Source organism: Malus domestica, chromosome 12, assembly GCF_042453785.1.
Source record: "Malus domestica chromosome 12, GDT2T_hap1".
Lineage (NCBI taxonomy): Eukaryota > Viridiplantae > Streptophyta > Magnoliopsida > Rosales > Rosaceae > Malus > Malus domestica.
The window spans coordinates 23,874,987-23,898,410 of NC_091672.1; the positions used below are offsets into that span (position 1 = coordinate 23,874,987).

Here is a 23,424-nt window from a genome sequence, read left to right on the forward strand (position 1 = left end):
TTACAAAACTAATTCAGAAAAATGACAAACAAAAAAGTATTACGTGAATGTTAATTGCGACTTACTTATTTCTATCCAAAACCACTGCTACTTATTTATTAATGTGTGTCAAGTTATGATTAACTCACAAAATATTTTACGTGAATTGATTGATTTATTACATACCTCTATCATAGGAGAAATCTATATGCAATCGTGATGCTAAAGCACTGTATTTCTAACCTATCACGCAATGTTATATTTTCTCACATAGTATCATGTACTGATTTGAAGTATTGGTACATGTTTTTTTAATAAACGATAAACAATATACACAAAAATTCATTTACACTACAAAGAGACATGAGAATTTGAAAGCTTAATGAGTTGAAGAATAAGACTATATCCACCAAAATAACATATCCCTTACGAATAAATGCCATCTTGACGTCCAATTGCATGTAGGGTTAGTACTAAGGAGCTAGCAAGCATGAAGAAGAATTAAAACATGGGGTTGAAAATTGAAGAAACGCTTGGGTCCCCCCCCCCCCCTCGTCGAGGAGGAGAAGTAGAAAAGATGCCGACGTTGTTGACCTGATAGTCTTCCATTTTTCTGAAATTTGAGACACAGTGGTACGAATGCCAATTTCCAACTCACCGACTTTGCTGACTCTTAATTTGGGAGCATATCGGGTTCAATTGGTTCTAAGCTCCGATGGCCTTGCACAGTTGAGTGTAGTGGTGACCATAGAGCTTTATGGAGGGGAAAATGTAGAAGCACGGGAAATTTGGGTCTAGCTACACAATGAGCAAGTCATAATAATTCGATACTAAACGCGTCATTCATTATATCCAAACTTAAGACCTCTCTTACAAGTGAAAAATATATTATTATACTGTAGCACTAAGAGTCTAAGAGCAATGAGCATGTCATAATACTTGGGCCTCCCGCGTCATTCATTATATCCAAACTTAAGACCTCTCTTACAAGTAAAAAATATATTATTATACTATAGTACTAAGAGTCTAAGGGCAAGTAGGATTTATGTTTTAGTTAAATTGTCCATTGTTTTACCAAAAGCATTAAGAAAGATTGTCACTTTAAAGGTTATTTTTGTAAATTTCAAAACAATTGACTAAAGTATTATATGCCCTAGATCACATAGGTGTAAAATGTGATTGAGCCTTAGTTACAAGTTGCTTGACCAAATGTGTTGATTAATTTGTCATTTGCAGCTTTTTATATATAATAATATTCTACTTTAAAGAGACTATCAGATATACGGGTTAAACCAGTTGGGCATAGGTAGTATGTCTGTCTCAACCCAAGTTCAAATGCCTCTCTCCTCCATACATTTGAGCAGCTTAATTAGTCTTGCCTAAAGAGAAAGCCATAGTTAATTATCAAACTCGTCGCACAATAAAAAATTAAAAAAATGGAGAAAATACTATGGGGACGCGCCCCCAAAGAGTCTGCATAGACTTTCTACACACGTGGGTTTCAAAAACTAAACCACGTGGAACCCTACAAGGGAAAGAAAGCGAGTCCGCCTAGCAATCCTCATAAAAAAATCATAATTAATTATTAAACTTGTTATTTGAATAAACTTGTTATTTGAATAAACTTGTTATTTAAGTTGAAGGTGACACTTCATATTAATCAATAAAGAGGAATATCAATGTCACCCTCATACAAGACTCGGACGTTGTCTGAGAAAATGACTCGGCCATTTGTCCAGAGTCAGGGATTTGATTAGTCGAATTATGCTTTCGTCGTTTAACTCGGTGCATTGAGACCAATGTAGTGGGGCAAAATTTGCTTTAATCATGGAAAAATACATGGTCCACAAAAAGAATAATCATACCCAACTGAAAGGAATGAGATCTACTTTGGATTTCTGTGTACCAGAGATCCAAATCCTTCAAGAGACACAAAAATATTTGAGCGATTCAATTTTTGGATTTTTGTGAAGTGGGCCAATGAAATAGGCTAATAGAGGTCGTAGGATTGAAACTGAGTGATTCGAATCTCTCAGTCTGCCGAAAGGCTAATAGGAGTCGTAGGATTGGAATTGTGTGATCCGAAACTCTCAGCCTGTGGGTTTTGGACATAGAGATTTGAAATGGATCTCAATCCCCCACTGAATCCACGAATTTCTATCGAAGCAAAAGATTGTTACTTTCATCTACTATATATTTCGAAAAATGATTACCGCACGTAATATTTTTTTAAACATGTTTAATAACGTTCGTTGTTTCCGTTTGATTTCAATCAGATGACTAGCAAGTGTAGGAAGAGAACAAAAAATTGATCTTCATATTTGAAAGGAGAGTATACAATGCATGATAGCAGAAAGAGAGATTATTTTTCTCTCCATAAAGAATTGAATACAATAAATAAAAATTTCACTATTGCACTATTCTTTTCTAGACCACAAAATTCTGAGTAAAAAACCAGTGGAAAAGGCAGAGGCCAATGCTTAGAGATTGAAAACTTATCTTGTGGTCCAAGAAACTAAGAACTGAAGCTTTAATTTGATGGAGGAAAGCCACCAAAGCTAGGGTCAGTTTGGTAGTACACAACATCGCCATTGTCACTCACATAGTGGTCCTTTTTCAAGCTTTTGATAAAACTTCCAAGCAAGTGAAATGGTAGAGGTCCTGATTTCTTCGGCTCTCTGTAGTAGTTCCCGAATACCGGCTTTGCTGCCTCAGTCTGCAAGTTGAAGAAGAAGAACATTAAATTACTGCCGTAAGGGTTTTTTGGTTATGTGAAATTGTTTTAATCGTTCTAAAGGTAACCCCAAACATGGCCTTGTATTGATATTAAGTTGGTACTTACTGCTTCAACCAAGTGGTAGTGGGGGATTTGAGGAAAAAGATGATGAACCACATGGGTTCCGATGTCGTGGTGGATGTTATTGATCAATCCGTAGTCCCGATCCAGTGTCGTAAGCCCTCCCCTCAGATAACTCCATTCCTGTCGAAGTTTTGAGGAACAAAATTTTAACATTTTGCAAAAACTTTAGCAACAAACTTAAACCAGACAAGATAAGATGATTGTGGAATTTTCTTTGTGTTGGCAACTTGGTATCATAAGAAGAAATGGCTATCGTGAACTAAAAATCCACGTACCTTCCCTCGATACCATGGTAGTTTGTCTTCGTGCCCATGGTGATGCAAGTAAGTTACCAAATCCAGCCACATGACAAAAACCTAAGAATAAAAGAAGAGTCAAATTTCGATTCTTGTTTGATTAAGCGAAACCATAGAAGATTAAGATGCAAAATATACCCAGTAGGGAATGCCGTAGAGCTTAAGCACTTGAACAGGACCCATTACAAACGATAATCCCACAAGTAAAGCAGCCATTGCTGTCCAACATACAGTGGAAGTGATCACATCTTTCCTCTCATTCGGGACAAATAGATCGCTCTTCGGGTCAAAGTGGGAACCAGTCTTTCCTGGACTTCTATTCCACTGTGGGAACAAATCACAATCAGTTACTATTTTCATATTTTCATGAATTATGAGGTTCAAATTATTAATCAAAAACTTACAAGATAGAAAGGATAAGCAAGCATGGGAAAAGGAACGGTGAAGCGCAAAATTCGTGTCATGCTATCCAATTTCTTGTAGATTTTTTCAGACAACTGCAAGCATAGAAATTTATCACCCTCAAACAGTTGGAAAAACTTGAGATGCATCAAGAAAATGAAGAGCAGAGAAGTGTTACAACGAAAGGAAAAAAGACTAACCGGGTGCCATGACTCGTCATTCTCAACATGACCATGGTTTTGATGATGAGTCCTGTGGCTAATTCTCCTGAAAAGTTCAATCACCATTTTAGTTCATGCTTTCGAATGTTTGATTACACAGTAACAAAGTCGATCATTGGAACTCACAATACCAATACTCAAATCAAAATGCACCATATTGTACTAATCTACCATCAAGAACATACCATCCATGATAGGGTACAAGAATTGAAGAATGCAAGAGATGCCCCACAACACTGTTTAGCTTGGGATTATTCGAAAAGCTTCCATGGCCACTGCACAATCACAAACCAGACCAACAATTCACACCAGAAAACACAAATTGACTTATTGCAAACGTGGGTGTAGCTCCCCCTATGCCCTCGAGTTTCGAATCCCCACCGCAGTTTAAATTAGTGTAAAGTAGAATATCGCTTGTATAAAAAGATACACAAAAATATAAAAAGGGAATAAAGGGAATGATTAGTAATTACCAATCATGGCCAAGAACAAAGATAGCCCAAAACATTGTCCCCTGAGCAGCCCAATACAGAGGCCAAACAAACCACTTGTTCACATAAACCGCAGCCGCAGCCAACCCGAAAACCACCGCCACATCCCTCACCACATAGCTCATTGACCTCCACGGGTCCCTAACCCAACAATGCTTCGGAATGGCAGCTTTAACATCGGCTAATTTGAACGGCGGCGGCGCACCCGGATCAAATCCCACCTCCTCTTCTCCATCTCCGCCGCCATTAACGCCGTTAACTCTCTCCTCCTCCTCTTCAACAGAAGCTACCCTCACCGGAGCGCTCACGTTAAGATCCCATCTTCTCTCTCTAAACAACCCACCTGCGATTTTGGTCGAATCCAATCTCAGATCCGCCGAGCTCTGGTTTGACCGAAAAATCCGAACTTTTGACCGGTAGCTAGAGCAAACTGCGGTTCTGGGTCGGTTCCAAACTTGCGGGAGAGGCTTTAGGCCGCATTCAGAGAGGACCCAACTCGCCATTGGAGACCCAGATGGAGCAGAAACACCCGCACCAGGGTTTTAGTTCCGGGTCTCCCTCAGGCTTCTAGAGAGAGAAAGAGAGGAGAGAGAGAGTATTTGAAGCTGTAGCAAACACCAAAAGAAGCGACTTCTGATGAAAAAAAATATCTAGGATTTTAAAATTGAGAAAAAATATATATGAGATAACAAATTGGTTTTCGATTTCTTTTCCTCAAACAACTAAACAAATACAATTTATATTCATTTTGTCTCAGAGTTCTTGGCTCTGTGTTCTTCTGGGTAAAAAGGTCAAAAAATAATTTTTATTTCAAAGTAGGATTCTCTCTCCTTCAAGTAAAAGTATGAACATTGAATGTTTCCGATTCGTTTTGATGAGGACGAAGATGGGCACATGTGTCGGTTATATATAGGACCCAAGACTCTGCGAGAAAGTCTGAAGCTTCGGCCATTGCCACTTGGTCAGTGGGCTTCAACTTTTTCTGTTAGTTTTGTGACGTTTTCTAGCGTGCGACCAATATTCTATACCGAAACGTTACTGTTAATTATTGATTAAAATTTAATAACTAATTTTTTTTTTCCTGGTGATGATGTTAGTGTGTTAAATAATTAGTGGCTTAAAAAAAAGACTACTTAGAATCCTATCGCATCAGAGTGCATGGAATGATCGATTTTCATCACTGATTATAAAGATCCAGCCATTGCATCGATTGCTGTGTTATCTTAGGGATTCCGTTTTATGTTAGCTTGCATCATTTTCCTAGGAGTCTTAAGAATTTTCGTGATCATAATTGTTCATCGTATATTGTGCAGTCAGAAATCATTTTAAATTTTAAAATTTAAAATTAAATATAAATAATATTTAATGAAAACTGATCGCACAATGTACAATGAACGGTTATGATCACGTTTTTCCTAAGATTGTTAGGAAAAAGATCTGACGAGGATTATTTTCCATTTGTGGAAATTAGAATTTGCTCAATTGGTGCTATTGTTGGCTTGACCTAATAAGGGAGTTTGATTGGTGGGCTGTCACGCATGATTTAAATAAGAAAGAAATGAAAAGCAGCCCATGAGAATTTTATGCTTTATATTCTTGATATGCATTTTGACTACTAAATCACCCCGCCGTCCAACTAATTTTTTTTTTTTTAAAAAAAAAAAACCTTCCAAGTAAATCAGTCTGTTAATTACCATTTAAGTATATTGGGACTGATTTACTAGTACAAATTAACACTAAAATAAAAACCCGTCCAAGTAAATCAGTTTCTTAATTACCGTTTAAGTATGTTGGGACTGATTTACATCTACAAATTGACACTCAACCCAAAATTTGGTATTTATCTCAATTCTTCTAGGCCAAATTGTTAAAAAAATTCATTTTTTTCCGCCTCGATTTTGACTATACTTTTTATTTTCTTACTGAAATGGTTTTGGGTTGAAATTTTTTCAAATGTTAATCATAAAACACTCATATTTGACATTCTTTTATTCTTGGGACATAATATAGATAAAATTATCGCACGCTAGTCATGTTGATATATTACATAGTACCAATAATGCTTTTCGACCAAAAAATTTACCAACGATGCTTCCTATTATTTTCAAAACTCCCACTTCCTTAAAATTAATATAATAGTTTCGAACTCTCTCATATATTCAATTATAACAATATGTTTTTTTTGGTCAAATACGGATAACTATCCAACTTTAAAGGGTAATTCCAAATTGGTTCCAACTTTTGAAAACATTCCTAATAATTGGACATTCATTAGGTCTCAAACATTAAGTGATGACTTTAACAAGTATTGAAAAGGGTTTCACTCTCATGTCATCTACAAACAATAGATTCATTATTGCGCATTCATGTATCTCCATGCTCATACATATGAACCCTAGTATCATAATATTGGCGCCCCTACGAATCAATGAGGGTTTTGAGGTGAAATCAAAGTTCAAAATTTATAGCTATAAGCATCCATGTATCCCCTCCATGCCTTCTGTTCTACTATTTTTTTAATACAAATTATAATCTATACTAAATTAGTATCGTTAAATAATTCAACTCCTGTAAAAAGAAGACTACACTATTCTAGCTAACTTGAAAGGATAAACAAACTTACGAAACTTTTCTGTACACTCATGCTTTTGATTGGCCCAAAACCCTAGTTGGTCTCAGCATGGAGAAGAAGATCCTACAAATCTGCATGCTTCTAATACAAGGCACGTGTAAATCCTAGGCCTTGGAAATAATTAGTTTCACATTTTTGTAAATCATAAAAATCAACTATATCCTCCATTAAAAGATGATCACTTTCTTCTCCAATGGATCGAGCTCTGTTAGTTCTGGTAGGGTTATCGATCTTCCTGTTCTGCACTGATATTTTTAACATTTTCACGCCCAAACCTCCCAAAACTACCACTCATTATCCTCTTCTTGATGCCGATGATCCTCACCAAGCAGACCCCCAGCTAGAACAGCTTCTCCAAGAGCCCCTCAAATTCCCCACCCACCAGGTCTGACTATTCATTTCCAATGTTTACATGCATGCGTTACACAAAAACTCTCTGTGTGAGACGTTTGTTCTTTTACACACATAGATATTGTATTGATATCGTTTAAAATGTATTGATAACATATAGAGCGAACGTTTGTTCGATAGTTGGACTATTCATTATATACAGTGATAGATGATCGTTATATGCTGAAATTCTAATTTGTTTGTTCAACTGCAGAAATCTAATGGCTTTGGGGGAGTTGGCATTGGAAGCACCATCAATATTGATTTCTGTACATCTTGTTCTTACAGGTTCCTATACATCATTTTCTATATGACATGTTCCCAATCTCTTTGATTATAATTTTTTTTAAAAATGCTTTTTTTAAGTTATATTAGCTCTCTAAAAACGTGATCATGCTCTTCTCTTTCGTAAAAATATAAGGAGAAATTGCTTTCGGAAAAGTGCATGGCAATTGTTTTGGAGCGTTAATAACAATTCTCAAATTTAATAATGTATTTAAGATCCTTATCCCAGTTCCGAGTTAGATAATCTTATGTTTGGATTCTTAAACCTACATGTATTTACATGTCTGTGGCAGAGGAACTGCAATAACATTGAAAAACATGCTGGTAACATCATTTCCCGGGATCGATGTAATACTGGCAAACCACCACCCTCCCCTTCCAAGACGCCTGCTGAGCAAACTGGTACCGGTTGTTCAAGTAGGAATCATCGGGACTATAATGGCCGGAAAACATGTTTTCTCAAGGCTGGGGATAACGACGCCACCTCCTTGGTACCAGACCCTGCAAGCAAATAGGTTTGGCAGTATGGCAAGCACTTGGCTTTTGGGAAACTTCATCCAATCCTTCCTTCAAAGCACAGGAGCGTTTGAAGTGTATTGTAATGGTGAATTGGTATAACTCTACCCTATTCTTCTTGATCGAGTTATATGTCGAAATTTCTCCATTTCTGTCTCTGCTAGCTGCTCATCGTTTTTGAATCTTGTCGGACGTAGGTCTTCTCGAAGCTGAAGGAGCAGAGGTTCCCCAGTGAAACTGAGTTGAGGGATCTCGTCGGAAAGAAGCTTGGAGGAGGGGTCTGGCCTTAGTGCCTTTCGGTAGGTGACGTTTTTACCTCTACATGATCGACATAACCCGATTTTTGGTTTGATATGGACACAAGCTTGCCGTGCTGTTTGTACGCTTTCCATAAGATATTAACATGTATGAATTGCCACACTAAAGAATAACCACAGTTGTTCATAACATTTTCTTTTTCTTCTTAATATTTTGGTACAATTATGAATGCAAAGAAAAATGCGTCCGGCGATGTTTCTCAAGCCTAGCAAGATAAATTACTTTGTATCAAGGATTACAAGGACATGAGGTGGCAATTCTATGCATTGTAGAACAAGAACGACCTCTTGGATATCTTCCTGATCACACTGCAGGTGGTTTTCTTAACTGAATGACATCGCCTTTCGGGTATTGCAGAAGGATTCTCACACCAGGACAGGGATATTCAAATCTAATGTCATAAATCTGAACCTTTTTTTTTTTTTTTCAAATTTGCCACCATTTTCGAGCTTCCAATGTCTTCACAAGCTCGTTTGCCAGTGATGCGAAGTCTTCAGCCCCATTCTGCAGATCTTCAGTACGCCGGCTGATTTTCTGATAAAAGTTTAATTCGGGGATTAGACAGAGAAAAGGAAACTAGTAAGTTTAAGAGTCATTTTAACATTTGCTAGTTGAAGGTGTGCAACCTAGAAGAACAAACTTAGATTAGAAATGAAATATTGTTCATGTAATTGGCTTGGATCATGATAGCAATCTTTTATCAATAAACATATGAACTCGTTTTTGGACCCACAAAAAGAAACGCAAAGAAATCAAGAAAAAAATAGTTTGTGAGGTTTCTGCTAAAATTAGTTTACAAGCAAATCGTATATCCGAAGGTAATAGTTTGTAAACCCGCCCAATGACTTTTTTCACAACATTCTCCACTTAACAAAAGATAAAATGAGCAGCAGTAAGCTCCTTCAATTGACTGAATCCCGTGAAACCATTTCATAGAAGTTCATTGATATCTTCTTTTTATAAAGCAAATCGAGAAAACTCTTTTGTGAACTAACATAGTAGATATCCTACCTCAAGTTTTTCTTGCCTTTCCATGAGCTTATTTCGCGCTTGAGAAGCCGCAGATGAAGCACCCTGAAATGAGTTCTTACCAGATCAGAGAAGACAATTAATTTATAGAGTAAGTTCTCTATCACCCAAACTATCATCATCATGTGAATATACCTCAGCCTTTCTATATTTAGCTCTAATTTCTTCGGCCGTTCTAACTCTGGGCTTTGTATCGCCAGTACCACCTTCAAATAACTTTTCCCTTTCTGATTCCCCTTCTACAGCACAACAATTAAATGACACTGTTATTGCATTTACTATTTTTTTACAGAAAAATAAAAACACAGGTCGAATATTATAAAAGGTTTACCTCTCTTTTTATCTTTGACATCATGTGGTGACGAAGTAGATGCGACATATAGAGGTTCATCAATTTCAATGTCATCTATATTAAAATCATGAACTGAGTTAACAATCAACAAGGAGAGATGCAGAAAGGACGAATACGTGGAGATAGGATAGCACAAAACCTATATTAAGCTCCACAACTTCTTGATGGTCTACAGGCGGGGATGGTTCTGACAGTTGGGACTTTGAAAATGTGCCCTCTAAACGATCGAAAGTTGATTTAAGAACTGCTGCAGGATCTCCACTCTGGACCATTTTTCCTCCCTTAAAGCCCTTGACAATACCACCTAAAATCCCAGATGCAGTACCCTGTTTCCAAATGACACCTTATAAGTGAAAAATAATCCCTTCTACGCCAAAACTTAAACCTAATGCAACTACATTTTGGTTTTCCACAAACCTGTTTTTTCTTCTGATTCACAGAGACACTGAGTGCAGCGTCTGCAGCAGCTGCAACAACTGTATCATGGAGACAGGGCAAAGACTCTGGAATCCTACAAACAGATCAAAAAAATCTGAAATATCTAACAGAAAGTTCATGACCAATCCGTAATGCTCAACTATCATATTCCCCTCACAGCGCTCTAGGTAAATGAATATAAAAAGTACCTGAAATCATTCTCAATAGCTAACATAGAGATGAATGCCGATTCATACCCATTTGCCTATAAAAATTCACAGCACAGAGTCTTACATTAATGAATTAACATGCTATCTTTCATGAGATTAAGTGCAAATCCAACATTCTTGATAACTTCAAGGCAACAATACCAGCGTAATATGTGCATCATCGGAACTCATTGTTTTATCCATGTTTGCCTTGCAATTCCACCTTAGAATTGACAGCAAGGAGCTTTCTTTCACCAATTCTAAATCAGGAATAGATCTGCCCACGAACAAGTAAGAACAACCCATCAGACAATCAATAATGCACATATATCTACAGCGTCAATCAATAAACAAGCAGTTGTGGTAGCTTGATATGCTATCATTACATTTTCAATCCACACTAGAAACATTGATAGATTGGGGAAAAGAATGGAAGAGAAACTTTACCTGATCTCAATTTCTCCAGTCTGAAACAGCAAAGCCAATCCTGAAACCTTTTCAACTTTCTTAAAAGTTGCAGTCCAAATGCAAGGTCTTGTATGTTTCTTTTTTCGGATGGGTTTATTGTTTCCCTAACAAGAGGAAACTGTCTCAGCATACTTTCGGAATAAATGAAATAGCAAAAAAAAAAGTAAAGAAGGCAAGAGGCACCTGAATCACAGATTTTGTCGAGTACAAGTGCAGTGAATCCACACAACAAAGCAAAATGAATGAATTCAACAATCTCTCTTCAGAGTATGTATTTTCTGAATAGTTGTCATCGTCAGTGTCAGGTGAATTTATAACAACTGAAAGACTTCCTGGCACAGGGTCATTTTTGGTTGAATCCTTGGCGGCCTCTGTAGGCGGGTTATCATTGGATACTTTAGAGGCAGATAATCTGCCATCTGGAGTACCAGAAAGAAATGCTTAGAACTCTCTAACTATTAAGTGAAAAAGAAAACTATAAGTATTTTATATCCGCTAGATGATAATCTGTACTTGCCTATAACATACATTGAAATTGCAATTGACTCCTTTTTCAAGTGCCATGGCTGAGGGATGATCAGGTTACCGGTGTTTCCATCAATTACATGTATATTTGCATCCTTGGTTAAGATGAATATTACTTCTTCTACAGGGCTAACTGTCGACTTTGTTCCAGAGACCTTTGGGCTCTTCAGGAGGCCTTGAGAATTTGTAAGTTCTTTCCAAATCATTGAAATGACTGGGGAGCTAGAGAAAGATGCATCTTTGATATAGAACAATACAGAAAAGGAACTTGCGTCCAGCACTGCGACCTGAAATGGATGCATTAAATTGATAAGTCCTTCTAAATATAACAGCTTAAAATTATGGGTCAATATTCAACTATTGAAAACAATGAACAACAACAAACAATGAACACGTGTTATAAATTCAGATATAGAAAAGTAATACTTACATGACCACACTCAAATCCCACAGCAAGTTTACCTCCATGCTTTACAAACTGAAGCGCTTGAACTGGGGAATTTGTAAGACTAAATACAGCTCTGCATCGCGGTCCTTTTGCTTGAGGCGATTCGTGAACTGATAAAAAAGTTTATAAAATTGTTAGCTTCATAAACAAATGTTCCAGAAAAACTACTCACAATAAATTCAACAGTACGATCTGATGATTTTGCATCTGATGGACTGTATAGGGAAGAAAGACAGCAACCTTTTTATAAAGTCAAGGAGATTGACACTTGAAAAACCTACCTTCATATTTGGTTTCTGTGACAAAGATGAACTTTACCCCATCTGAACAGCCTTTCACGTTATAAATTCGAACCTATACACACTAGCATAAAGACGATCAGCACAGTAAAAGTTAGAAGTGAAAGATGGTATCCAAAAGAGAAAGATATCTGACCAGACCACATTCATTGCCAACAGCCAGATTTAAAGTGAAGGCGCAGAAATCCAGTCGTGTTACGGGAGCACTTGAACCAGCAACTTCTATACCTTGCACCTGCCAGTTGTAAGGTATCACGCGATGCACGTCTCCCTTACAAAGACAAAGTTTATTAGGTTTAAGTGATGAACTCTAACCTCACTTTCTACAAGGCAGATACAAGATAAGAGTGGATATGTGGCATTCCATATCCGAACAGATCCATCTGAATATCCTGCTAGGTACAGTCTCTCAATACCATTATTCTCAGAAATAGACAGTTGACTGGGAACACCCCCAGTCAAGGGCCATTTTGTACCAGCTGATTGGGTTTGTGCTGAGCCAAGGTTCCCAACTGAGGACATCTACGATATACGAAAAGTAAATAATTATGTGATGTAGAAACAATAAAGCGAAGATGTCAAAGCGACTCATATATAAAATAAACATCCAATACCTCCAATATAGAAACGGGAAAAATATAAGATATATCCACTCATACATGGATGAAGTACAATACCTCTGACATAGCTTTCAATAAGTTCTCCCCAGTGGGTACCCTAATAAGTTTGGCATCGGTCATTGTTGGATTAGTTGTAGGTATCACCACCGGAAAGTCCAAAGCAGATACAGATGGATTCCTTTCTTTCTGGGACATTAAGGCAGAGAGGGTAGCATAATCATAAAGATGCAGTTGCCCAGGGTTGGTTAATACAAAAACATCAGCTTTGTGATTACCCCCAGTTGTCCCAGAACTTTGTAACAAAATCATGTCTGCAAAAGAGCCAGTAAGGGTAAGGTCTGTACGACCAACACATCTTAAATTCCCCATTCCAGGTGACCATTCAAGAGTTAAAACCTGAAACATGGAGAATTTTGTCAGCTCCTATCTCGTGGCAGTAAATAAACAAGAAAAACACCAATTCAATTGTTGTACAAAAAGTGCATTGTTTCTAGCCATGTTATACTGTTTTCAAAAAGGGAATCCTTTTATCTCTTTAAAATGAAGTCCTTACTATTTCTGAGCATGTTATACTGTTTTCAAAAAGTGATCTAATTTTGATATATATTAACCATTTTTCCGAAAAAGCCACGGAACTTTTCAGTAACTACTGCTATCCAACTAAAAGCATAAATGAAATGTCAAACAACTACAAATAGACAGCACACCGTCAAAACTTCTTCTGATCCGATTTCGTCGCCGCCATAGATAAATAGTTGGCCATCACAACCATTATGGGATTTATAATCTGTGGACCACTGTAAAACTATGACAGGAAGTCTCCTTTCAGCTGATGATAATCGTAACTTCACAACATTATTAGATGGCGATAATGCTTTTTGACCCTTGACGGAAGGAGGAGATGACGTGTTCCAGAATAAAATGTCTCCATCTATGTATCCCACAGCCAGAATGGACCCATTCAAAGATGCCCAACAAAGAGCACTTATCTCTTTGTCTCCCAGTTGATGTTCCAATGTATCTTCTGGACAATCTACATCGATTTCATTTGTAGATTTAACAATTCCATCTTTTAGTTGGAGATCCTTACCACCTCCAATATAAACTATTTTAGCTTCAGATACATCCCAAAGAACAACCACCCCGTTTTGATATGCGATCAATACTCTGCCAAAAGAAAAACCTTCATATTCAGTGAATTTAATACATAAACTATACTGTTCCTCATCATTTTTACTTAGCCTTGAACAAGACAATGTAACCTCAATAAAAAATCTCATGCTATCAGAAAAACAGAAACATAACACACTAAATGGAGCAAACAATTGGATTCATTAACGGGATAGCAATGGACTTTATTTAGAGACTCAAGAACGGCATGGAGCCAAAGTGATATAGCCCTCATTTATTGTGCCATCAGTCCAAACTCCTAACTGAACCGTCTTATCTAATCTTCCACCATGTCCAAGTTTTGTGGCATCCTTCATGACTATAGGGAAAGTTAAATTTGTGTTCTCCTTATGGTGAAAATATGACACTCTACTCTTTATTGGTGAGAGTAATTGTGGGTAATTTATTACTTCATGTTAAGCCACTCTAAGAGAAAAAGAAAGTAGTCTTTTAGCCTTTACCAAAACAAAAAAAAGTAGTCTTTTAGCTGCTAAATTTCAATCAATACATGGTGGGTGATCCCAAATCGAAGAAAGGAATGAATATCAAAGCACAAGTAAACATGGGTTAGCGATGATTAACTGATATATTAACAATTCCTGCAAAGTTATAATACTGGAAGGGACAAGAAAACAATAATAAATTAGGACCATTCTTGTTCCACACTAAAAGCAGATATGCAAAAAGAGAAACTTCAAGTTTATAACTTGCCTATTTCCAGACGAACAGGGTTGGGGAAGAATTCCAACTATAGGTTGATCAGTTGGAAATGGAAACTCAGCAGCTTCTGTAGAATAGAGAAAAAGACCGGTTGCATTAGGTTATTACATAAGCAAATAAAAATTACACATATTGATGTTGATGTCACCATGAAAAGAAATTTAATCATACAATTCTTCATGGAAGATATAAATATCAGAACAATCTTTCACATTGTACCCTACAACTTCTGAAACCAAAGTCCAAGCCTTCTCAGAACAGATCTAACAGAGAAGAGAGAGACAATTTTGTGGCACAAATCATAGATATAAATAGCGTCAACATTAACAATATTATAGGATCCTTCGGTAAAATTAGGTTCACATGAACTATATCTGATCAGATAAATGTTGGGGAAACGTTCTATTTTGAAAGAAAAAAAAACCCCTCATCTATGGATGGAGCTCTTATATCTATATATTTAGCTTCTTCTGTGACGAGAATTGCAACATTAACTAGGAAAATCATTAACTATAGAAGCAAAGAAATGATAAAATTTTAAGCTACAGTTATCAATCAGCAAACTGAAGAAACTATTCTGCATATATTACCACTTAAAGAATTTGCAGAAATATGATATGGCAATTGCAATAATTTTCCCTCCTCTGCATCATACTTCATCACAGCCACTAGAGCATACTCATCGCCAACATACCTGTAAGTTTTAATACAGCAAACAAGTTATGAACCGAGCCACTCCAGCCAATCAGTGGCTGCCTGAAAATAGTTGTAACATTTTTTTTGGGAAAGTAGTGTACATTAAACTGGAGCCATGGATTACAGAAAAAGCGGTTATATTTGTTTCCCATTCTAGACAATAAACTAGGGACCTGCTCTCAAGATTCCAAACCTGCCAAAATTGAGAAGTAATTGATCACTTGTTTAAAATTTAAATAAACAATAGTTTCATGTTTAAGCACTTCATAGAATTTAAATTCTGGCACTGAATTATGAACAGCAATTTCCAAGTCAACAGCCTACTATTATCTGCTTCTATCTATCTGTATTCCCTCCTTATGATGTTCACCCTTATTCAGGTGTTCATAGGGTATATTTTTGTTATGATGGTAAAATTATTGAATCCAAAAGTGACCATTAATGCCAAATGCCGAATACTTAACATTATAAAGACACTGATGTTGATAATTGCCTAAATATAACTGAAGGAAGATGCATATGATGTAGAAGTTTAATGCAGTCATCATGTGTCACACGGATGGAGTTGAGTTGGACACACACAACGGAAACTGCAGACTTGATAAAGAACCCATACCTGAATATCATTATCATTCAAGATGCTCACCAAATAACCCTGGTTTTGTAGAAACTGCCAAAATACAGTATGAAGAATTAGTTTGCTGACCCAACAACTAATAAGACAAGAGTATAATATTCAAGGATGTGTTTGGGATTAAGAAAAAAAAATGTTTTACCATAAAAGTTACATAAATATATCATTCAAAAAAATGTTTCACCCTAAACACTTTACTATTGATACTTTATCCTTGTAACTAAACAAGGGGAATGAATGGTGCACACAGATACCTCAATGTATTTGTAAGGCAGTTGCTTCGGGATATAAAGAGTCCTTCGATACCATCACCACCGATTACTTTTATCCTCCCATCCCTACCAAACAAATAAGAATCAAAACAACAATGTGATTTGTGTGATGCAGGGATATCATATCTCCAAATAGATGTACGTAATCTCATGCCTTCATTGCAATATCTACAAGCATGCTTCACCAAATATACATGTGTATTTTGCCATTCAAACGTTTTGGTACCACAGAAACGAATAGCAATTCCAAGAAATATGGAAAAGCAATGCTTAGTAGCAAGATACCTCATTAACCACACGACTGTGCGCAATGCTAAGTAGATTGGTTTTCGATCAATTCACACACCGAAAACAGCATAAACAAAAACGAAGAAAGAAGAAAGTAGGTGCATTTTAACTCACAATGTTCCAATGGCCAAAAGGCGCTGAATCGGGTCGAAAGCAAGAATGGACGCCGTGGATGGGATGCCATAGTGAACTGCAACTCGTAGGTCCAAGTCTTCCGCCGTCAAACTCCCGTGTGGCAAATTATGCTGAAACCAACAATTTCCAATACAAAATCCCAATTAAAAAAAAGGGGGCAAGTATCAGTCCAAATGTCGATACCAAGAGGCTCCAAACTTATATAATCCAAGTATTCGAGCATAAAAATACAAAGAAATGAATAAAAAAATCATAAAAAATAATCCATTGATGCAATATCCAATTTTCCAGGATACTAACAAGATAAAGCATCGGAATTTAATCCAACCCAACAAAAAAGAAATGGAATTTTAATAAAAAAAACGCAAATTACGAAGCTAAACTGAAAAATTCGAAAAAAAAATAACAGAAAAAAGTGGCAGTGATCGAATTCTTGGAATACGATTTTACCTGAGAGTTGTTTATGGCTTTCTGCAAAAGCCGCTTGGCGAACATCACGAATTCGAATTTGCAGCTGAAATCTTTGGCTTTCTGCAAAAGCAGCTGGATTGGACTAGCGGAGGAGACTTTCTATGTTTGTTTCAGTGATCATACCGATGGCGTTCCTACTCTTATTAGAGCTGTAAAAATTTCGAATCAGTCAATGACAAAAATTGAAATTAAATGAAAAAAATAAATAAAAATAAATAAAAAGGTGCTTAGCCGTTGTTTATGGGGGTTGTATTCTCTGCGGTTGCGATTATTTCACATTCGGTACGCGGTCGGCAGTCCCTTCGAGGAAGCAAAGGTAAAACGGAGTCGTTTTGGGCATGTGTGCTTGCATTTTGCATCATTGGGTTGACACAAAGCCATTACAAATGAAGTAGATGAAAGTGGACATCACCAAAAGCGTCACTGAAAGCAAAAGAAAGCATTAGCAACATCTTCTTTTTTATCTTTTCATACAACCAATTTTTTAAGTTGACTGGTAATTTAATTTGATCTCCAAGAAAGCACTCGACTGCGTACAAGAAGCACATTTATTTTACGCAAAGTGATTATGCTTATGTTTACAAAACATAACTTGTCATGTATCAACAACTTATTCTCGTTAGAGCAAATTTTATAAAGGAAACCGAACTGAACCAAATCGGTCACTAGTTCGAATCACCAATTGATGGGTTATTGTGCCCACTTCTAGAGCAAACTTTGAAGTGGGGATGGTAGTGGGTCGTGTCGAGGTACTAATCATTTGGGACATTATTCGACTCCTAAAAATGAAATCACTCCTTATTCCTACAATTATATTTTTAATATATATATACACACACACATAAATAACTTTTAAAAACAAGATATTTATTAGGATTTTTAGCCAAAATGGTCATTGAGATTTGCATAACACGTAACTTTGGTCCATGAGATTGAAAATCAATAGAAATGGTCCCTGAGATTGTTCACCATCAATTATTTTGGTCATTCTGTTAAAAAATTCCGTCAAGTGGTCCCGGAGCTCATACCGGAAACTGGGATTTTTGGCTAGAAGTTTGGGCAATTTTCAAAGCTTCATAACTCAATCGTTTCTTAATCAAATTCGACCCATAATATATCAAAATGAAGATAGGGAAGTGTAGAACACGAATATACCTATTTGGAAACCTAATGGTTGCCAGCGATGGCCGGAAAATAGCCTGAAAGGTGACTGGTCCGCAGGAAAAATGGGAAACTTGCTGGAAACTGGGTAAACTTTAAACGTTCATAACTTATTCAATACTCAACGAAATCGAGTGATTCAAAAATGAAAATCATACTTCTTGATGAGAAAAAGAGAATGGTACCTTTCTCGATGGCTAACTTGCAGTTGTTTGGCAGGAAAATAGCTCGAAAGTGGCTAACTCGACGAGACCAAGACAACCACTTTTGAGCCATTTTTTGGCCAAACAACAGCGAGTTAGCCATCAAGAAATGTACCATTCTCTTTTTCTCATCAATAAGTATGATTTTCGTTTTTGAATCACTTTATTTTGTTGAGTATTGAAGAAGTTATGAACATTTAAAGTTTACCCAGTTTCTGACGAGTTTTCTAGTTTTCCCGCGGACCAATCACCTTTCAGGCTATTTTCTGGCCATCTCCGACAACCATTGGGTTTCCAAATAGGTATAATCTTGTTCTACAATTTCCTATCTTCATTTTGATATATTATGAGTCGAATTTGGTTAAGAAACAATTGAGGTACAAAGTTTTGAAAATTGCCCAAACTTTCGACCAAAAATCCTAGTTTCCGGTGTGAGCTCATGGACCACTTAACGGAGTTTTTTAACGGAATAACCAACATAATGGATGTTGGACAATCTCAGGGACAATTTCTATTGATTTTCAATCTTAGGGACCAAAGTTATATGTTATGCAAATCTCAGAAACCATTTTAGCTAAAAAGCCACTTTAAAAATTTTATTTAGAAAGATAAATACTCTTACGAAAAGTACATAATTAAATTTTAAAGTGCCAATAATAGATCTCAAAAAGAAAATAAGAGGCAAAAGTTTGTAATGCACATTCAAAAAAGACTTTTGAGCTAAAATGTTCTTTGAGACTGGCATAACTTCTCATTTTGGTATTTGAGATTTGAAAACGATAAAAGGAGTTCTTGAGTTTCTCTACCATAAATCATTTTGGTCATTTTGTGAAAATTCTATTAAATAAGGACTAAAATGACAAAAATGCTCTCAAGTTAATAAACAATAGGCCAAAATTATTTGACAATCTCAGGTAGGCCTGGCAAACGGGTCGTGTCTGTCGTGTTCGTGTCGTTTTCGTGTAACACCTGTTATCTTAACGGGTCATGTCGTGTCACACCTGTTATCTTAACAGGTCGGGTCACTTTACCCGTTGGGTACAGTGACCCGACCCGTTATGACCCGTTAAGAAAAATATTTTTTTTTCTTAAATTTGCACATACCACACTTTGCCACATAAATATTACTTCAAAACATTAAAACACATAATTTGATATATATATATATATATATATATAATTATTTTAGTTTTTAGGGGTATAAAATTGTTAAATTAATATATATAATTATTATAGTTTATTCATACTTTCATTAAGTATAACATAAGATTTTGTGGTATCCACTAGTGTAATTTTTTAAATTGGAGATTGAATTCATTCATTGTATTCATATAGGGTCAAGGAGTGTAGCCGTAAAAAATCATCAAAATCGGAATTAAAATAACCGTTAAATCGTGATTTTTCGTTTTATAACTGTCGAAAAGTTTTGTCCCGTTACTTGATCTATGAATGTTTATTTTTTACAATTTTTAGCGTATGCGATCTTGAAGTATATACAAACATGTTTGACGGTTGGATCGTTGAAACTAGTTTCGTAGAATACCTATCTCATCAAAACAATAGATTCACTAACACTTAAGAGTTTATTCATACTTTCATTAAGTATAACAACAAATCCACTAGTGTAAATATTTTAAATTGAAGATCAAATTCATTCATTGTATTCATATAGGGTTAAGGAGTGTAACTGTAAAAAAATCATCAAAATCGGAGTTAAAATAATCGTTAAATCATGATTTTTGTTTTTATAACCATCGAAAGGTTTTGTCCCGTTACTTGATCTTTATATGTTTGTTTTTTTGCAATTTTGGCGTATGCGATCTCGAAGTATATACAAACATGTTTGACGGTTGGATTGTTGAAACTAGTTTCATAGAATGCTTATCCCATCCAAACAATAGATTCACTAACACTTAAGAGTTTATTCATACTTTCATTAAGTATAACATAAGAGTTTGTGGTATCCACTAATGTAAATATTTAAAATTGAAGATCGAATTCTTTCATTGTATTCATATAGGGTCAAGGACTATAGCTGTAAAAAATCATCAAAATCGGAGTTAAAATAACCGTTAAATCGTGATTTTTCGTTTTATAACCGTCGAAAAGTTTTGTTCGGTTACTTAATCTCTGAATGTTTATTTTTTACAATTTTTGGCATATGCGATATCGAAGTATATACAAACATGTTTGACGGTTGGATCGTTGGATCGTTGAAACTAGTTTCGTAGAATGCTTATCCCATCAAAACAATAGATTCACTAACACTTAAGAGTTTATTCATGTTTTCATTAAGTATAACAACAAATCCACTAGTGTAAATATTTTAAATTGAAGATCGAATTCATTCATTGTATTCATATAGGGTCAAGGAGTGTAGCTGTAAAAAATCATAAAAATCGGAGTTAAAATAACCGTTAAATCGTGATTTTTCGTTTTATAACCGTCAAAAAGTTTTGTTCGGTTACTTGATATCTGAATGTTTGTTTTTTGTGATTTTTTAATGATGCGATCTCGAAGTATATACAAACAAGTTTGACGGTTGGATCGTTGAAATTAGTTTCTTATAATTCGTATCCCATCAAGTTCAATGGTATATATATATTTATTAAGTAGATTTAAATCTATTTATTTTGTACGTATAATTATTATAGTTTTTAGGGCTATAAAATTTAAAATTGTTGATGCACAAAATCAGCGAAGACTTTGGTACAACAGAAAGTGTCAGGTTTTGTGACCTTCGCTTGGTTGCTTCGGTCACTAGTGAGGATAAGTACGTAAATGAATAGAGACAGAGAAGCAAACACAGGATATACGTGGTTCACCCAGATTGGCTACGTCCACGGAGTAGAGGAGTTCTCATTAATTGTGAAGGGTTTACACAAATACATAGGTTCAAGCTCTAGTTTAGTGAGTTCTAGTGAATAGTTTAGTACAAAATGACATTAGAGATTGTTGTGGGAGAATGATCCCTATTTATAGAAGAGAGTTTCTAGTTTTGTTCTAATATTGACACATGTCGTGTTGTGATTGGCTTCTGATGTTGACACGTGTCGTGCTGTGATTGGCTTCTGATGTCGACACGTGTCGCATTGTGATTGGCCTTCTGGTTGAAGGGAAACTCTTCTGGGTCCTTGACGGTATAATGTTGACCGGTGCTCGGTAGTTTCGGGATTAGTCAAGTATGGTACAAACAATGCTCCCCTAAGTTCCCGAGTGAGGGAAGCTCCTCGGTTGGGGACTTGCAAGATCCAAGCCGCTGAGTAATCACGAAACTTCTAAGTACCGAGGTGTGGTATCGTCTTCACTTGCCTTATCTTTCTCATAGGTAGATGTGGCATCTTCTCTGGAAGTACGCTTCCTCCATCCAGGGGTGGTATCTTTAACCGATGAAGATGCACAAGGTAATGTATCAATTTCACTTGAAGCTTACTTGTAGTTTCGGGCTTGGTCAAATGCGATACAAACCCTATAGTAGGAGTCCCCCAAGTCGCCGAGCTAGGAGATCTGCCGAAAGAGGTGACAGACAAGGTAAGCAGTCAAACTTCCAAGTAAGCAACCCAGGATCAGAGGTTTGACTTCGGCTTCCGGTTGATTGTTCTCCTTCTCCTTGTCTCTCATTCAACTGCCAGGATAAGGAGAAGCAAATGGATAAGAGATGATATGAGATACTTTTGCTTTTAAAGAAGTAACTTTCCACAGGCTTATTCTTGAACTGTGCTGGAGGGTTTTTTGGTGCCCTTCAGAGTATAAGGCCGACTCAAAGATTTGAGGGTCAAAACAAGTCCATCAAATCTAGAGTACGTTCGACCTTGATGATATGGGATACTTTTGCTGTTGACGGAATAATGAATGTGGTATGGAAAGGTGTCGTGCTGTAGTGATCTGTTTCAGCTCACCGTTGAACCTTCTGCTTCAATCTTTTGCATAGCAGAAGTGGTGTGCAACCTTTGCATTTAAATGGTCCTTCAGAACATTCCTTCATAGTGACTCATCCACGCTTGGCAGCTTCAGTGTAAAGAGCCAATATCTGATCAACTGTCATGAGGTATTTGCCGGTGGAATTCGTGACCTTGACAGCAGTTGAGGATGAGTACTCGAGAGCAATGCTAAGTAAGCAACCAGGCAAAGGCTCCAGGCAGTCAGTTCCAAATTGGAGGTTTGATTTCAGGTTCCGACTGACTGCTCTCTTTCTCCTTGTCCTGCAGGTGTGGACAAGGACAAAGACAAAGACAGGGAGAAAGCATGATATGGGATACTCTTGCTTTCGACCCTGATGATATGAGATACTCTTGTTCTTGGTGTGGCTTATTTGCTGAGGTATTATCGGGGGGGAAATAAAGCTGAGTATTTCGAGAGGTTATGTTGAGGGTGCCTTTTCGAATGCGAGAAAGGGTTGAGCATTTTTGCAGGTTTGCCTGTCCGTTGAGGAGGGAGGTCAATGTATATAGGGATTTCCCAATAACAAGTAGTAATGCTATTCCTTTACCCTTCTTGGTCACAGCAATGTAGTGGGAGCTGCCAGCTTCATGTGTTTTAATTTTGTCAGAGCACTTTGAAAAAGTGGTATGTGGTATCTGGAAAGCTGATGTTACGTGTGAAGATTACAGACAAGCTTTATCTAAGGAAATCTGGCTCTCGAAGTTCTGAGAGTTGTGCCTCTTCGGTTTTCGAACAAGCAATCCCGTCGAGGATCTGACTCTCGAGATTCGGAAAGCGGTGCTACTCCGGTTTTTGAGAAAGTAATTATGTTGGGAGTCTTTTCTCGAATGTGAGTAAAGGTTGGACGTTCTTGCCAACCTGTCTTGCCGCAAAACACGGAGGTCGACACACATAGGGACTTTCCAGTTGTCAAGCAGTGGTGCTGTTCCTTTACCCTTATGGGTAATAGTAGGGTAGCTGGAACTTCGAAATTCT

The 23,424-nt window shown here is 36.7% G+C and overlaps 2 protein-coding genes and 1 pseudogene across 3 annotated transcripts; 1 reads left to right on the forward strand and 2 right to left on the reverse strand.

The window, feature by feature from the left end:
* Nucleotides 1–2,269: 2,269 nt before the first annotated feature.
* LOC103430794 (omega-3 fatty acid desaturase, chloroplastic-like) lies at nucleotides 2,270–5,266 on the reverse strand. Its single transcript, XM_029089656.2, has 8 exons — nucleotides 4,232–5,266; nucleotides 3,944–4,033; nucleotides 3,738–3,804; nucleotides 3,540–3,632; nucleotides 3,274–3,459; nucleotides 3,115–3,195; nucleotides 2,822–2,959; nucleotides 2,270–2,695 (listed from the first exon to the last, which is right to left on the reverse strand). Exons 1-8 carry the CDS (start codon nucleotides 4,750–4,752, stop codon nucleotides 2,510–2,512), a joined length of 1,362 nt encoding a protein of 453 aa, XP_028945489.1. The 5' UTR covers nucleotides 4,753–5,266; the 3' UTR covers nucleotides 2,270–2,509.
* Nucleotides 5,267–7,029: 1,763 nt separating this feature from the next.
* LOC103424003 (selT-like protein) lies at nucleotides 7,030–8,521 on the forward strand. The gene is made up of 4 exons (XM_008362070.4): nucleotides 7,030–7,266; nucleotides 7,486–7,559; nucleotides 7,850–8,168; nucleotides 8,270–8,521. Exons 1-4 carry the CDS (start codon nucleotides 7,075–7,077, stop codon nucleotides 8,360–8,362), a joined length of 678 nt encoding a protein of 225 aa, XP_008360292.1. The 5' UTR covers nucleotides 7,030–7,074; the 3' UTR covers nucleotides 8,363–8,521.
* On the reverse strand, nucleotides 8,510–17,331 carry LOC103430801 (uncharacterized; annotated as a pseudogene). The gene is made up of 24 exons (XR_011573855.1): nucleotides 17,123–17,331; nucleotides 16,652–16,782; nucleotides 16,232–16,315; nucleotides 15,960–16,013; nucleotides 15,445–15,536; nucleotides 15,238–15,341; nucleotides 14,639–14,714; nucleotides 13,465–13,924; nucleotides 12,815–13,153; nucleotides 12,453–12,659; nucleotides 12,274–12,372; nucleotides 12,120–12,192; nucleotides 11,821–11,948; nucleotides 11,383–11,677; nucleotides 11,049–11,284; nucleotides 10,845–10,969; nucleotides 10,560–10,674; nucleotides 10,398–10,453; nucleotides 10,189–10,282; nucleotides 9,911–10,097; nucleotides 9,751–9,825; nucleotides 9,555–9,658; nucleotides 9,402–9,464; nucleotides 8,510–8,924 (listed from the first exon to the last, which is right to left on the reverse strand). The product of XR_011573855.1 is annotated as an uncharacterized protein (transcript).
* Nucleotides 17,332–23,424: the final 6,093 nt, after the last annotated feature.